The 16,057-nt window shown below is 29.0% G+C and overlaps 1 protein-coding gene across 1 annotated transcript in view; it reads right to left on the bottom strand.

The window, feature by feature from the left end:
• Positions 1-16,057, bottom strand: part of LOC107436583 (protein lap4) — an 86,036-nt gene that overhangs the window by 41,778 nt on the left and 28,201 nt on the right. The window contains exons 16-24 of the mRNA XM_016048347.3: positions 15,178-15,298; positions 14,773-14,906; positions 13,840-13,917; positions 12,112-12,225; positions 9,427-9,768; positions 8,526-8,609; positions 7,373-7,552; positions 6,159-6,611; positions 44-154 (exon numbers count right to left, since the gene is read on the bottom strand). Of these exons, the coding sequence (XP_015903833.1) occupies positions 44-154; positions 6,159-6,611; positions 7,373-7,552; positions 8,526-8,609; positions 9,427-9,768; positions 12,112-12,225; positions 13,840-13,917; positions 14,773-14,906; positions 15,178-15,298 (1,617 nt within the window). The remainder of the gene's footprint in view (positions 1-43; positions 155-6,158; positions 6,612-7,372; positions 7,553-8,525; positions 8,610-9,426; positions 9,769-12,111; positions 12,226-13,839; positions 13,918-14,772; positions 14,907-15,177; positions 15,299-16,057) is intronic.

The following is a 16,057-nucleotide window of genomic DNA, read 5'->3' on the forward strand; positions in this document are numbered from 1 at the left end:
AAAAATATAAAAGGGTTTTTAAAAAAATTGGAATTTAAATTACCTTGGATATAAAAATACCAGGGTCATCAGCACCAAAAGGATGACACGAATGGTCAGTACCACCAATTATGCTTAAGCCTAGAGGTCCACCAGCTTTTACTAAACTGACTTCCTGAAATTTTCAGTTATACATGTCATTTAACAATATTTACATGCATCATTTAACAATTTAATGATAAAATGTAATATTAAGCTTTTAATAAACATTAAGTTAATAAATGTTTGAAATACAAAAATAATAAATGTATGAAATACAGAAACATAATAGGCAAGGGCGCCTGCAGCGGGGTGCAAGGGGGTGCACTTGCAACCCCCGGTTTCTTTAAACAATTAAAGAGATACAGAAAAACAATTTTGTAACAAATTTTTTTCATTAAACATAATTTTATTGAAAAACAAATAATTAACTAATTATTTATACATAACAATTAAAAAATTATTTAATCAAACAAGAACTGTAATCGTCTTGTTTGCTGTCCAAATATGTTATAACTTTTTCCATGAGTCATCTTTGATTCTTTTCTTATGCACACTGAGCATGCACAAACTTGGCAGATATCTAAGCTATATTTTTAAATTTCATTTAATAAAATATAAGTAATATTATATTTTCTATTAGTTATTTAGTTTAACAAAGGTGTATAACACAAACTGACTTCTCACAACTGTGAAACTTCATCAACACAATAAATACCAATGTTAAGTGTGCACAAACACGTTAGTATACAGAACTACTGTTTATAGTTATTTGTGTTTCAAAGTCAGTAGCTATGCTAGCGCCATCAATATAGTTTCTCGTGGCAAAATTTGCAAGTACAAGAAATTCGTACTTTTTTTAAAATATCTTGTTAACAATGAAGAAATGTATCTTGAAAAAATTAACAGATGAAAGTATATGTAATAACAAAACAAAATGAAATAATAAAATATTTAAAAAAAAAAAGTTATTTTTTTTGGAAGGGGGGTAGTTTGTTAGAGGGTGCACCCCCTTTTAGGTTATTCTGCCGGCGCCCTTGATAATAGGTAGACTATTATAACATGGATGTATATATACGAAAATACAAATAGCGATATCAAATTTTTAAATCACGTAAATAAGAATCACGACGCATAATGTTTAGATCCTGTCAATACTTATCGCAACGAGTAATTTTTAAATTGAGTATAAATACGAAAATCGATGTTTGATATTACAACCGTGTGATAACGAATCGTAATATTGAATTTTAAAAATATGTGAATACGAATTGCGACATTGCATTTTAACCTCGTGGGAATACGAATCGCGATATTGGGCTTTAAAAACGCTTAAATACAAATCGCGATATTGGATTTTTAAATTGCATGAATGAGAATTGTGAGTACGATTTTTAAACAGTTGCATAAAAACGAATCGCAACAAGTAACTTTTAAATCAGTTAAATACGAAAATCGATGATTTGCATAAAAATCGTCTGAATAAGAATCGCAATTTTAGCAGGTACCAGTGCAGTTCCTAATATTTAAAATTCTGAAAATCAGCAAAACAAAAGAAATCAAATATCAGTGACCGAAATGAAACTGCTTAGAACTCTCTTTTTTTTTCTTCTTCCAATCTATAGCAGAAGTTGCAGTTGTCAGGAGGTTACTGCAGGGGGGGGGGTTCGTCTCAAGTTTGACTATCGTTCGGGCTGCTTGGGTTTCTCTTATTGGACTCCCCAAAAATTTAAGTTCTTGGAACATGGTCGAAAATTTTAAAATTTAGGAGAAAAAAGCGGATTTCCGCGGAAGTGTATCATCTCTGTATAACACAAAAGGGAATTTTTGAGAAAGAGTTTACTGCTAACTACTACCCAAAATTTTTATCATTAATAATTAAAATTTTTGTTTCACTAATTTACTTAGCATAAGTCGCAACCTCAGATTTTTTAGCCTTGTACCGAAAATACGATTTTACGCATAAATGTCCTGATTTTTCGGTATTTTAGCATTTTTTCACTATTTTTATTGATTTTCTTTCCATCCATGGTGAGTCTAAAAACTACAAGCAAGGCATGCGATTTTTAAGCGAGTATTGCAGAATTTCACATATCTCATCATTCGCGGGCTTCGGCGAATCAAGACTTATAATTCAAAGAAATTTTGAAACTTATGCTAAACCCTTTCAACGAGACGCTTACATACATATGATTCTACCACCAATTAGATTCTTCTGGTTTGTCGGATCTTCACCATTTTGAATACTTGGAACTGCGCCGGGATCTGGTAATATCGCGATTCTTATTCATGAGATTTTAAGTATCAAATATCAATTTCCGTACATAAAACTAAACTCAGTGGCGCGACAGTTCATAGAGGGCCAAGGCCTACTGTGCCTATCTCAGTTTTCCTGACCTTGGGCTCTGGGGTGCAGGAGCAGATGTTCCGGTCAGGTGGTCAGCCAAACGCGGAATCCCCAGTGTTTAGTTTCCAATAGCATGCTTGGTACTCATTTATTGACCCACTGAAGGGATGAAAGGTTGAGTCAACCTTGTCCTATCCGAGGATCGAACCCAGGACCTGTTGCCCGGGAGCGCGAAGAGCTACCAGATTTCTGTATATACCTGTTCTGTATATTCTGTATTAAAAGTTATGTGTTGCAATTCATATTCACAGGATTTAAACTCATGTATCACAATTCCTATTCACGCAATTAAAAATCCAACAGCGTGATTTATATTTACACATTTTAAAACCCAGTATATTCGTATTCATGCTGTTGCAATATCAAACATCGATTTTCGTATTTATACGCAATTTAAAAACAACACATTGCTATACGTATTCTGGCAATCTAAAAATTATGCATTGTGATTCATATTAACATGATTTAAAAATTCAATATTCAATCATTATTTTCGCGTTTTTAAAATCCAATATCTCGATTTTGTAAGAAGTAAGTTTTTCTTGAATTAGTTACTATAAAGGTGTGATATTCTTAATTAATAATTTAATTTAAAATGTTAGAACAAAAAATGATGTTCAGTATGAAACAGGTATGGAATATAAATTGATATACATTTTTTGCACAAAAACACATGCGACATTTTGCACTTGGTGTTCTAATTTGTTTCTTTCTGTTTGTCTATTTTATATATAATTTGTCTATAATTTGTATATTTCTGTTTCTAACTAGTTGGTAGCTATTGAATTGCCACAATTATAATGGAAAGTGTCATGAACATAATTCGTTAAAACTGTATATATGTTAACAACAAAAAACTGAACTGAATCACAAACAAATGAAGTGAACTGAATCACAAACAAATGAAGTGAACTGAATCACAAACAAATGAAGTGAAAAGGACAGATAAGGAGCACAAATCTTAATCAATTGTAGTGAAACAGATAGTTTTTAACACTTTATCATTTTATTTTCTAAACGAACATGTTATAGACATCAACACTAAAAGCTAATATTTTTTTAAAAAGCACATGAGCCTGAATGTCTGTAATTTTGCAAACTTGAGATCACGATAGCTGAATTTTCATAGTTTATTTTGAAGCATAATCATTTGAGACAAATTCTGTACTCATAAAACCCAAATTAACGGGGAAAAAACACAAATTAAAGAAGAAAAAACTAATTAAAGGGAAAAAAAATTATAATCACGTTTTAAGGATGCAGTGAGAAATGTTTCATAGAAAGTGTTAATTTAAATTGGAACAGAAACAATTTAAATTAACACTTTAAATGTAGTTTTTTCCTAAAAAAAATCTATTGCAGCTATGTAAATCAACTTTCGTTATGTAAATCAACTTACAAGCTCCTTTAATTTGATTACTATGTAAATCAACTTACAAGCTACTTTGTAATAATATGACCAACTTTTTTTATAAATATTCTTAAATTTTCAACATGACTAAAATGTAATTTGGCTCACAAGATGGCAGACATGCAATAAAATATTTTCCCCCCTCTGTTGATAATTTATGGGATTTTTTTTTTTTTTTTTTTTCTATAAAAGTAAATTTTAGAAAAAAGAATAGATGAATATGTTTTCTAATTTACAACAGAGGTAGGAATTCTCAAATTTCTTCCTTAATTTAAGTAGCACTCAAATTTGAAAGGCAATTTTATTACACCTTTGTCAAAACATCATTTGTACAGTAAAGAACCATACATCCGATAATTCTTTGTCATTACTTTTTCTCATTTTCTTTTGGTGATTCATCGTTTATTCTTAATAGTTGCTGGAGTGGATGTCCGAATTAAGGAACTTGAAACTTCTGCCTCAAGAGTATTGACAAACAAGTTTTTTTTTTTAAATCCACTTTAGTTACTGAATTTTGACTATCCTTGATTTGTCATGACAAATTATTGTTTTAAAATTTCAGATAATACATTATCATTATGAACAAAAGTTTTTTTTATCGTCTGTTACATGTATCTATCTGTGGCATCGATTAACGAAACAATATTTTTCAATTGAATAAATTCTGATTCTTTAGAAGTGCGGTAGTATTTGCTAATTTTGATTTATATAGAATTACATCCGATTTTGTTAAAAAATAGTCTTTCAAATAAAAAGGAAAGGTGAAGATTGTTTGTTAATCTAAGCATGTGATTTTTTATTTCTAATGGCAGACAATTATTTTATGAAGCTTTCTCTTTTTAAAAGTGATACATTTCTGATTCCACTAAGATTTAAGTTTTTTCTTTCCTTCTTTTCACTGTTCACAATAAATTTCATACGGAATAACTTAGTTCTTTTTATTCACAAATTTAAAAAACAAACAAACTAAATTGATCTTATAATATTCTGTTCTGTCCAGGGTTTTATTAATTATATTAGCGCCTTTTAAACCATCGTTTCCGTTTGGTAATTTTCAAGTGTTTTTTATTTAATATAATCAATTAATTTTCCTTGCATTTATTGTTTTCTTCCTTATAATTAGGTAGGAAATACATTGTGTTTTTTTTACCGTTGGCTTTGTCTTATATTAGTTCAGGGGTGTCAAACTCGCGGCCCGCATGAGGCCCGAGTGAACATTTTTGTGCCCCAGTCAATATATTCGAAGCAAAGTAAAAATAAAATAGAAATGTGAATTAGAAACGAAACCAGCATATAAAATTATAATATAATTTATTTATAAACTATACGGATCCTTTTAAATTATCTGCTCGAAAATGTAAAATTCTAATTGGCTGAAATGGAGTCCGTTTCACACTAAGCTATCAATTAGATAGTACATAATCAGGTTTATCCTATTATAGCGAGGTAAGTTGGTTATCTTGCTCCAAAGTTCTCAAGCAATTATGGGATTTGAAAGAAAAAGTATGTAAGTTTTTACAAACTATAAAAATCAAGATACAAGCTTGTTCTTTGATTAAATATGGTTGCAAGATTTATCTTCTATGGTTGATATAACCAAACACTTATTCGATTTAAATTTATTGTTACAAGGCAAGGATCAGATCATTACGAACATGTTTGACATAATTCAAAAAGCTTTCAAATGTAAACTATTTCTTTGGGAAAGGCAACTGAAAAATGAAGATTTAACGCACTTCCCAACGTGCAACAAGAACAAATTTAGTTTAGATGATACTGCATCGTATCAAAAATACGCAGAAAAAAATTTCAAATCTTAGAACAGAATTTGAAACAAGGTTTAAAGATTTCAATTCTTTGGAAGACAAATTTTGTTTGTTTTCTACGATTTTCTCAATAAATATTATTAAATACTCAATAAATATTTATTCTTTAAAATATCATTTTCTTACCATTTTTTTTCTTTTTTAATTTAGGAGAGCTTTTCTTTTCAAAATGTTACTCTTTTTCATTGTAATTTGAGTTTGATAAAACATCGATAAACAACACTTTTTAGCCAACCCAGAAAACCGGTAAATTCAGACATCCGGGATAGCGATGGTACTGAGCATCCCGGATAATTGGTTCCCTACTGTACCATTTTTCTAACTATTGCAGAACAACATTAACTATTGAAGAACATTTAACAGCTCTTGAAAAAAAAACATTACTAAGCTCTCATTTAATTACAAATTGCTAGTCAAATTTTCCAAGATTTTTTTAACCTTAAAAAAGGGTGATGGGGATGACCCCAGTGACCCCCATGTTCACAGAGTTACTCACCTCTGTATTGCCACTGGAATTAATATGGTTCACACAGTTTGTTTTAGTATAGGCACAAGATGTGGTTTCTTTCTCACTTTTGAAATGATCGATATTGTTGCAGTTCGTTTCTGACACACTATTCACAATATTAGTCCTATTTGTTGAAGAATAGGTGGGAATAGGTTCCATATTAATAGGATCGTTCCTCAAACCAGGAAGCTTAGTATACATGGAAAATGTGGGCTTTGTTGTTGTTGTTGCATCGGAAGCAGCAGCCAATTCGGGCCGACGGTACGATCCGATGTAGGAAGGTCGATTAGCCATGTAAGAGCCTGATGAGTATATCTTTGGAGTGTATGGTTTTGGCAATCCAATGAGTTTAGGTGATTTTTGGGAGAGCAAGGAGGAAGACGACAGAGTGATGGATGTTTTCTCAGGGAGGTGAGGAGTATTTGGATCTCTTTTAACAAGCTGAAAAAAGACAAAACAATTATTAATCTTATTTCTGAAAGATAAGTTAAGGAGACCAATAGTTTCATAAAACTTTTTTTAATATAAGCAAAATATCACTCTGTGCTAGAGTGACTTCCAACAAACTCAGAAACATCACTACCAGGGGTACCACTCTAAGACAATTTTAAGACTGAACTCCTTATAATTGAACTAATAAACACAGTCTAGTGTTGTTAAAGAGAATTTACAAAATCTAATGAATATAGCTCACTGACTGAAAAAATTACCTTACCATGAAAATAACCGACATATTATATCAATAACTTGGTTACTTTTATCAACAAAAAGAACTTATTTTTATTTAATTTCTTACTTTATTTTTTTACAGTACACAGAATAAAATTAACAGCTAACCCTGTACATATTTTACACCAAATGTTGAATTACTCATATCTCTATTTTTACTTCATTATTGTTTTGCCCTAACTATATAAATTTAACTTTTTAAAAATAATTCTTATGTAATGTTGCGCAGCATTTCAAAACATCAGACAAAAAGAAAAGAAAAAAAATGCTATCTTTAGCAGATTTAGATTTACCAATACAATTTGTTTGCTTAAACAGATGTAGTTTCTTTTACTGAGGTACGACAACGTGTCACAATAATTATGAAAAATAGGTGCTTTCATAAAAAGTATAGATTTTTATTAATTTATTTTTAACAGAAAATATTTACCATAGTAAAATTTAGTTTTTTACAAATATTAAGCAAACTTTACTTTTTGACGTTGTACAACGAGGCGAACAAAACGATCCAAGCCACTCAAGAGAGAAACTGCTTGGTCTTGCCGAGCACCCTCCATGTCAACTCCATTTATGGTCAACACTTTATCACCAACTTGGAGTTTTCCATCTTTTGCAGCAGCTCCATTTTCTGATATTTTGGTAATATAAATACCCTGAAAGTATTGAAATATTATTAAGCATAGACTGTAATATATATACATATATATATATATCAATAAATTCTTATCTTAATTGACTTAATAAATCCTTAATTTACTATGAAATGTTTATGAATTAAATTTGAGATGTAGCTGATAAAATAAGTAGTGTTTCATGTCATTATAGTGCAAGTTCTAAACATAAAATTTCATGCAGGGAAAAAAAACATTACATTTTTTTTATAATAATGTTAAAAAATAATAAAATTGTAATGTCATCCTAGTCTTTCACCATATTGGGCCGGATAGTTGGGAGGATAGTGATTTTATTAGCATCAATATGTTCTCTTAGTTAGCATGTAGAAAGTATATATTTGTAAGTGATGTAGAATGTGTAGGTAAAAGTGAATATCAAAAATAAAAACCACTAATGGAAAGAAGTAATAAAACATTTTTCAAAACAAAAATTTAAATTCCCAGTTAATACAGAATAAGGTGTATATAACACAATTTTATAAGCCGCATTAACTTTACAATCGCTAAAGCAAACCAAAAAATTTTTTCACATTCAAAATTTTTTCTGTAAATAATAAATAAGTAAATACGTATTTTAGTGATTTGAACTATTTGCAGAAAAGGGAATCATTTTCTTTGGTCTATTGTGTTAGCCCTAGAATGAAGAGAAGCAACTCTCCCTGAAACGCACTATTCTTTAAGGCGGGGGGAGTTCTTACTGTAGACAAACTATAAGCATAAGAATAAATAAATGGAAAATTGTATGTAATGCAAAGCTTCATGTTTCAAGGTTAGACTTAGTTTGCGTTATAAAGATCTTTTACTGGAATCAGGAAAGATCTTTTAGGGAATCAGGGTAGAGAGAAGCTCCCCTCTCTAAAATGTGTCACTTCTTGTTTCTATAACAACAGACAGCCTTAGACTTTCTATAGACTAACTATACTTATTAAAAAAAAAATTTTTATTCACTTACATCACCATTTTCTACACCAGCTGGCTTGTCAGATATACTTAAACCCAGACCATTTTGTTCTCTAATAAGTGTAGTATGCAATATCTAGAAAAAATAAAAATAAACACAAAAATGTCAAAGTGTTATTATATTTACAGTCAATTGCTATTATATTAAACTGTTATTATATTTTATAAATATATTTATAGAAGAAACTAAAAACAGGGATTTGTTTAACACTAAACTACCCTTCGAAAAATGCTGATTGCAAAATTGCATTGGCATAACAGAAAAAATTAACAGAGGAGATTAAATAAACACATGCTGTATCTTGCAAATTTTATTCTAATTTGAATTATATATATATACATATATATATATTAAAAGATAGTATTGAGGCACGTAAAATTTAAGAAAAATCTTCGAATTAATTTAAGTAAGCAAGCCAGAATTAGAAACAGTGAACTCTTGATAATCTAATTTTAAAAAAAAATTATTTAATTCATAAAATTCAGATGCTTGGCATGGCAGAGCCATACAGAAAAAACAGATCAGAATATGAAATTGGAAACCAATGAACTCAATACCCAAAAAAATATGGTTAGATAACATAACAAATGATCGAACCATAATGAAAACTCATTAAACAGAAATCTGAGGCTGATAGCAAGACAAGGTCTGTAGCTCTAGTGGCATAAAAGAGCAAATATCCAGCATCATTAAGTGAAAATCAAAAAAACATGACTGAAAGCATATTTAGAATCCTTTCAGAAATGTTCGCCCTTAAGACATTTTAGTTTAATTGAAAGTAACCCGATCTCTGGGTGCACTTACCAACAAAATAGAGTCAAGACCTCTAAAGCAGAAGATGAAAAATAAAAAGTAATAAAATAAAATAAAACAATAAGACACGCATTCTTACTTCAAATTTAATATCAAAATCTTCAGAAGCTTGTTTTCTAAATGAAGGAGATGCAGACTCTTGAATTTTCATGTTGGATTCCTCTTCATTGGGAATATCAATTGTTAAATTTAATTTATTTTTTGTGGGTGTGTCCATTACATTTTTTGGCACAGAGTTAGATTTCTCATTCTCAACTATTTTCTTAGGTATTTCATTGCATGTGTCTTGAATGATATGTTCAGCAGCTGGAAATTTTGAATTCAGCTGGACTGGCTCTGTAGGTGAAGCACTGTCTTCTCCAATATGATTAGCAGTTCCATTCTCAATGATGTTACCATTTACAATAGAGTCAGCAGGATGCTAAATAAGAGAAGAAATTAAACTTTAAAAGATAACATTGTTGATGTAAAAAAAAAAGATTACATTAACATTAGATTATACTTAACATTACATCATATTATAAACATTAGATTATACTTTAATTTTAGGCAGCGCACTCTAAGTAGTGAAACTACTGTAGCTACTTTTTTTGTAGTATAGTGTAGTAGTTTTGTAGTGTAGTGGGCTAAATTTTTAAGAAAGTAGTGCAGTGCGATACCAGAGGTCTGTCCAGGTCAAATTTACTACCGTTTAGCTGTACCTTCACAAATTCAACTTTAGGAAAAACAATAGCTTCACAAAATACTTTTTCTTAAAATTTTATTTTTGTATATCCTGTAAGAAACGATAAACCATATTTTTACCACATTTTTGTGTGGATTTTTTAAAAATTTTTGTTTTTTATTTTCACAAATTTATATATATATTTCTCTTACACGACGACAAAAAAAAGTCTCATTACAACTCCCCGAATGACAACGCTAGAAAAGTGACCAATGATTGCCGCTAAAAATGTCACATGCCAAATCTAAATGAGGTGGCTCAACATATAGCGCTTTTAAAAACGGAAACTGAAAAAACCAGAGAGAGCATCAGCTGCGGCAATCTCATACTATTAAGCTAGTCAGAAGTGAGTAGTCTTTGTCGATTGATCTCTATTTTAGTATTTTGTCGAAAGTGCTTTTTTTCACGAATTTATATATTACGAATTTATTTGACGATTTTTGATTTATATTACGAATTATACTATAGCACATTTCTAATAGGTTTAAAGTCATTTATTTGAATTCAAATTTATTTTAATGACTTAGTATTTACTAAAAAGATGCAATTATTTTTCAAAAAAAAAGGTGTTATATGGATTTGAATGATTGTTTTGAATTCTTAGAATTTTGTGCATTTGCAATGTACCTAAGTTAAGTAGCGAAGCAAGCCATATAAGATTGCGTAGCCCACTAGTTATGTCTAAATTTTCACAAAATAGGTACCTAACAGAAAAACCTAGACTGACCCCGGGATAAAAAAAAAAAAAAAAAAAAGTTTATAGTGTAGTGTGTTACTTTTTTAAAAATAGTAGTGCAGTGAGTAGTGTAATACAAAACAGTAGTTTGTAGTGATTTCTAGCAATAAATTTTGACGTTAGTTAAGAATAGTAACAAAGCTGTAACGCTGCAAATTTTTCAAATTTGATGGGCACAAATTTTAGTGGGTCCGTCAATGGACGCAATGAGAAACTACGTATTTAAAATCACATATAACTAACCACTACGGAAAATAGATAATTAATCACTTAGGTCGCATTTTCACATAGGAATGTAGACTCGTGAAACATTGATGTTATTTCAAAGAAAGGGAAATTTTTTTTTGATGTACTTAACTTTTTAGGGAAATTAAAAGAGCACTAAAAAAATTACAAGTAATTGAGAGTTACCTTTCTTAAATTAAATATTTGTTGACAAAAAAGGCATAAAAGGTTGAAGGTGAAATGAAAAAAAATTTGAGAATTTTTTTTTTTTGGAATGACAAACTGGCTTGCCAATAAATAATTCTTAATTATTTCCTTACATTTAATGTAAGCCAATTTCCTATTCAAAATAATTTTAAACATATGTGTTAAGTTCAACTGCAAAGTTTATCTCCTTAAAATTTATCACTACATTTAAAAATAGCAGTTACAACTACAAATATGATGTAGTTTTTTTCGACCACTGATTTTAGGGTACAGTGGAACTCATATCCAACGAGAAACTTCTGAAACAAGAAATACTCTCTAAATCTAGATGTAAGGTTCCACCAAAAAAAGAAGTAGTAATGTTTCCATATAATATTTATTGAGAAGTTAAAATGTACTTATATAATGTTTATTGTCTAGCTTTAGAAGAAAAAAAATTTCACTTAATTTTTGTAGCGAACACATAATGCATATGTTTCATCTGCTGTACTTTTAATAATTTTAAAAAACTACCTTAGAACATTAGTATTTTAAGTAAAGTTCAGCTAGTTTCAAGCAAGAAATACATCATGAAAGACCTTTAATAATTTTAAATGATTAATAGGGCAATGCGTATTTTAACTTGGTACAGAGAATTTCTCCACCTTTTCTTTAAACAGTATAACATGAACAAGGATAGTACATCATTTTTAAATTTAATCATTATAAGCAAAAGGGATCATTATTTCTAAAAGGAAAGAAATGGAATTTGAATAAGAATTAAAAGTATGAACTTAGTCAACAATTTCATATTAAAGAGGCCACTTAATATTTAACAGGCAAATTTTCTATGTTTAAATACTAAATGATACAATTGTTGAAATTTTACATACATTTTTGACATCCTCGGCTTCTCTTCGAATGACCATAACCATCGTAGAGCCAGCTGCTTTTAAAGCATCCACAGCATCAAAGTGAGTAACATTTTCCAAAATTTTCCCATTAACCTGCACAAAAATAAAGCTAATTAATTGTACAAAATTTAAGTATGAAATTAGGATTTATCACACCATAACTAGTTATGCACCAGTAAAATCGAATAGACTTGAGCTTGTTTCGATAGAATGTTACTATTTTAAGGATGTGAACAATATGAAAAATTTGTCCTTGCCTTTTGAATTTATCAATAATATATATTATCAATAATGATAAAAATAAGAAGAATCAAATTTCTTAAATTGAAAATTAAACAACAAAAACCAACCAAGTTTGTTAAAATACAAGAATTTAAAGAAATAAAATAATTTGAAAGCATTAAAAATATTAAAAGACACGTTTTTGCACAATTGGTTGCAGTACCAATGATAATAGAACTACTGATGTACCTCGACTAATAATAGAACTACTGATTAAAATCAGACTGTCAGATAAGTTATATCATTAGATCATTATAACTAGATCATTAAAATATAAAAGAAACAAAAGAGAAACACAATGAAACTGCTGCTTAATATTTTTGTACAAAAGTAATTTAGTGGATAATCACTCAAATCATCACTGAAAAATTCGACAATATGATTACCATATAATTGATTGGAATCTATCATTTTTAAAATCAGATGAAAGAGACAAACTGCACAACTTTAACCCTGTGATAGTAATTATTGCATTTACTAAAAATAATTAATTGGCAAATGACCATCTAGATAAAAATTTGATAATTAAAAATGACGAAGAGAGTTTCTTTTCCATAAAATGTTTGAATTCCTAAATAATTTGAAACAGTGAATCTTGTGGGTAAGGCTATGTACTGAACCACGTATATATTTAATCCGAAATATTGAATTTTGCAATTTTTATTAGCATCATTAAATAAAATAAATCGAATATTTTGAAGTAGTTTGTAATCTTAGAAAATAGGATAGCTTGAACACACACAAAAATTTGAAACATCAAGGTAAAAAAACTAAATAGCAAGTCAAATAAGGACAAAACAATTTTTAACATGACAATCGGACAAGTACGAACTTAATTAATGCTTTTTAACAAGTATTTCCTTAGTAAAATATTCAAAGATATAAATCAATCACTGCAATTTAAACTTAAATTTCAAAGTACATGCTTAAACAATATTAATTTTTCTTATACTTTCGCCTAAATTCGAAATGCAATCTAAAGATATAACATAAAAAGAATGCAATTAGGTTTAACAGTATTTACCATAAAATAAATTACAAAAACGATATAATGAATACTAAAGAGATATTGCTAATTCATTTTTTATTTCCATATAAATCTAAAAAAAAGTTTATTAAACATTTTCTTATTTTTAACGTGCACAAATTAAAGGAACACTGTATTACACTCCCAAATCAATGAATTCCTTTAGTTTCAAGGGGGGACAACATAAGAATGAAATAACTTCTTCTTGATATCCAAAATTTTAAAAACTTAATGAAGCAAGTAAGAAAAAATATTTTGATTGTTTTGTTACAAATTTTGGCTGATTCAGAAATATTTTTGTAAAGGTATTTTAAAAAAGAAAAAATTTCAGTATGATATTTAGAAAAAAAAAAACATTTAAAATTTAAATGAATAAAATGGAAAAGTAATATACTTACTGAGACAATTTTATCACCGATCCTCAAACCTCCAGCTTCAGCTGGTCCACCACTAATCACTTTAGATACAAATATGCCCTGAAATATACCAAATTGTTAGTTATAATTAATTTGTTAGTTATAATTAATTTTAAAATATCACTCCATAAAAAAAAACATTTCAAAGAACATTACAAAAGAGAGTTATTAGAGCTTCGTAGACCATATACGTCAGTATCGTTTTTAGAGGTACGTGGATATGTACCTGTTGGAAAATAAAGCTAAATAGCAGGCTAAAAAACGAAGTGCGACTCTTTATGGATAAATGTACTACACATCTACATCTGCAACTGTAGAACTTAATGAGACAGAATGTGAGAATACAGATTTTTATAAACTTTAAAGAAGACATTGCTGCTTATGGCAAAATTTCTGAATAATTTATATCATCAACAGAAGGAGAAGAAGAAAGTATAGAAGCACTAGCTTCAAACACATAAGAACCAAGAATGATTAGAGGCTCAACAAAGAATTATAAAGAGCAAAGAAAACATTAATGCTTCAATACTTTTGCACCTACAAAAAATTGATGATTTGTTGTTTAAAGAGACTTAAACGTGCTCAATTTAACGAAAAATGTGATATTACTTAATAATGAGAAAGTTAATTAAAAGTAAGGTTCATACTCACATTCTAATAATTCATAATCTTGATAATTTTTCTTAAATTTGGGTCATTCTGTTGTTTAAAAATTATTTATTAAATCAATTATCTATATATTAATTATTAAATCTAAATTTATTATAACTTTAAAAAAATTAATCTAATATTAATCTAGATCTCAGATAAGCCAAAGTTGAGCTTCAGTCCCTTCAGATTAGAGTTATCCTAAATCGATTATATGTAAACTTCTTTGTACAAAATAAAAATAATTCAAATTTAAAAAAAAATAACCTCATCAGTTCCTTTGTAAGGCGTAGAACCAATACCTCCAGCTATACTTAAACCCAAGCCTGCAGTCGTTTTCTGGATCACTATCTCTATGTCAGAAGGAGCAATAGTAATATTTATATTTCTTTCATCAAGACCTATAAAATAAATTAAATGTTTTGTTTAAAAAAATATTGATGAGATTCACAGAATAATTACCACTGAAATCAAATATCTCATGAAGCAAGAGCAATTGAACCATAAATAACTTGCCATTAAAATTTTATAATAGAATTCATTTTTGAACTAGCAAAGGAAATATTTCATTATAACACTCTGGCAAGTTCTGTTTTTCATTTTAACAAATTATAAAAATTGCTTTAATTATAATTTATTATCAAAAAAATACAGAATGTATTTAATAATAACCATTTGCATCATGAGTAGTTTCATCATTTTCTAATTCAGGTGGAAGAGGTGAGGAGTTGGAGGAGGGTGCTTCATCTGATATAGGTTTTTTATCAGCAGCTTGTGCTAAAATAGCAAGAACCTATAGAAAAAAAAGGGGTTAATTTACATTTCTTATAGATATCTATATATATATATATACAGTAGAGTCCAGATTATCCAAGTTAATGTGGACCACGACTAACTCGGATAACCGAAAAACTCGGTTACAGCGAAGAGTATAAAGAAATTTTAAAAATAAATAGTAGGTATAAATGTAATATATTTAACAAATACAAAATTTATACGACTACACCACATACAATACATATTATAATTTAAAAGCTTACTTGAAAACTCCTGAAGAGCATACTTTATGAGAATTAAAGAGTTTTTACTTAAAGAAGTTCTTAATCATTTTTTGTTTAACAATACTTTGGTGCTTTTTTGTAGCAATGCTTTGCCATTTTTTTGAGGATAACAGGAAGGCTGGTGTCACCTTTTCTTTCTGTTCCATATATTCAATAGCACTTTCAATAACTTTAAGTCTGTCTGTATGAGAAATTTTTATATGTTGATTTTCATAGTCACTGATTTTCATCATCTTCGCTAGATTCGTTTTCATAATTGACGATATTAACGATCATATAATTGGATCAAGTTGTTGGATTTCGTTTTCCTGAGTATTTGGAAGATAAAACTCAGATTATTTTCGGCGGTAGTTTAAAAAAAAAATCATTGAAATATTTGATAGCTTGGTTAAAGCGGAAACTCACACAATCGGGACTCTATCGTATGTGCATATACAAATATATAAAGACAATAGAGCATTATTGTAATTTAATATTATATAGTCCATAAC

Source organism: Parasteatoda tepidariorum, chromosome 6, assembly GCF_043381705.1.
Source record: "Parasteatoda tepidariorum isolate YZ-2023 chromosome 6, CAS_Ptep_4.0, whole genome shotgun sequence".
Lineage (NCBI taxonomy): Eukaryota > Metazoa > Arthropoda > Arachnida > Araneae > Theridiidae > Parasteatoda > Parasteatoda tepidariorum.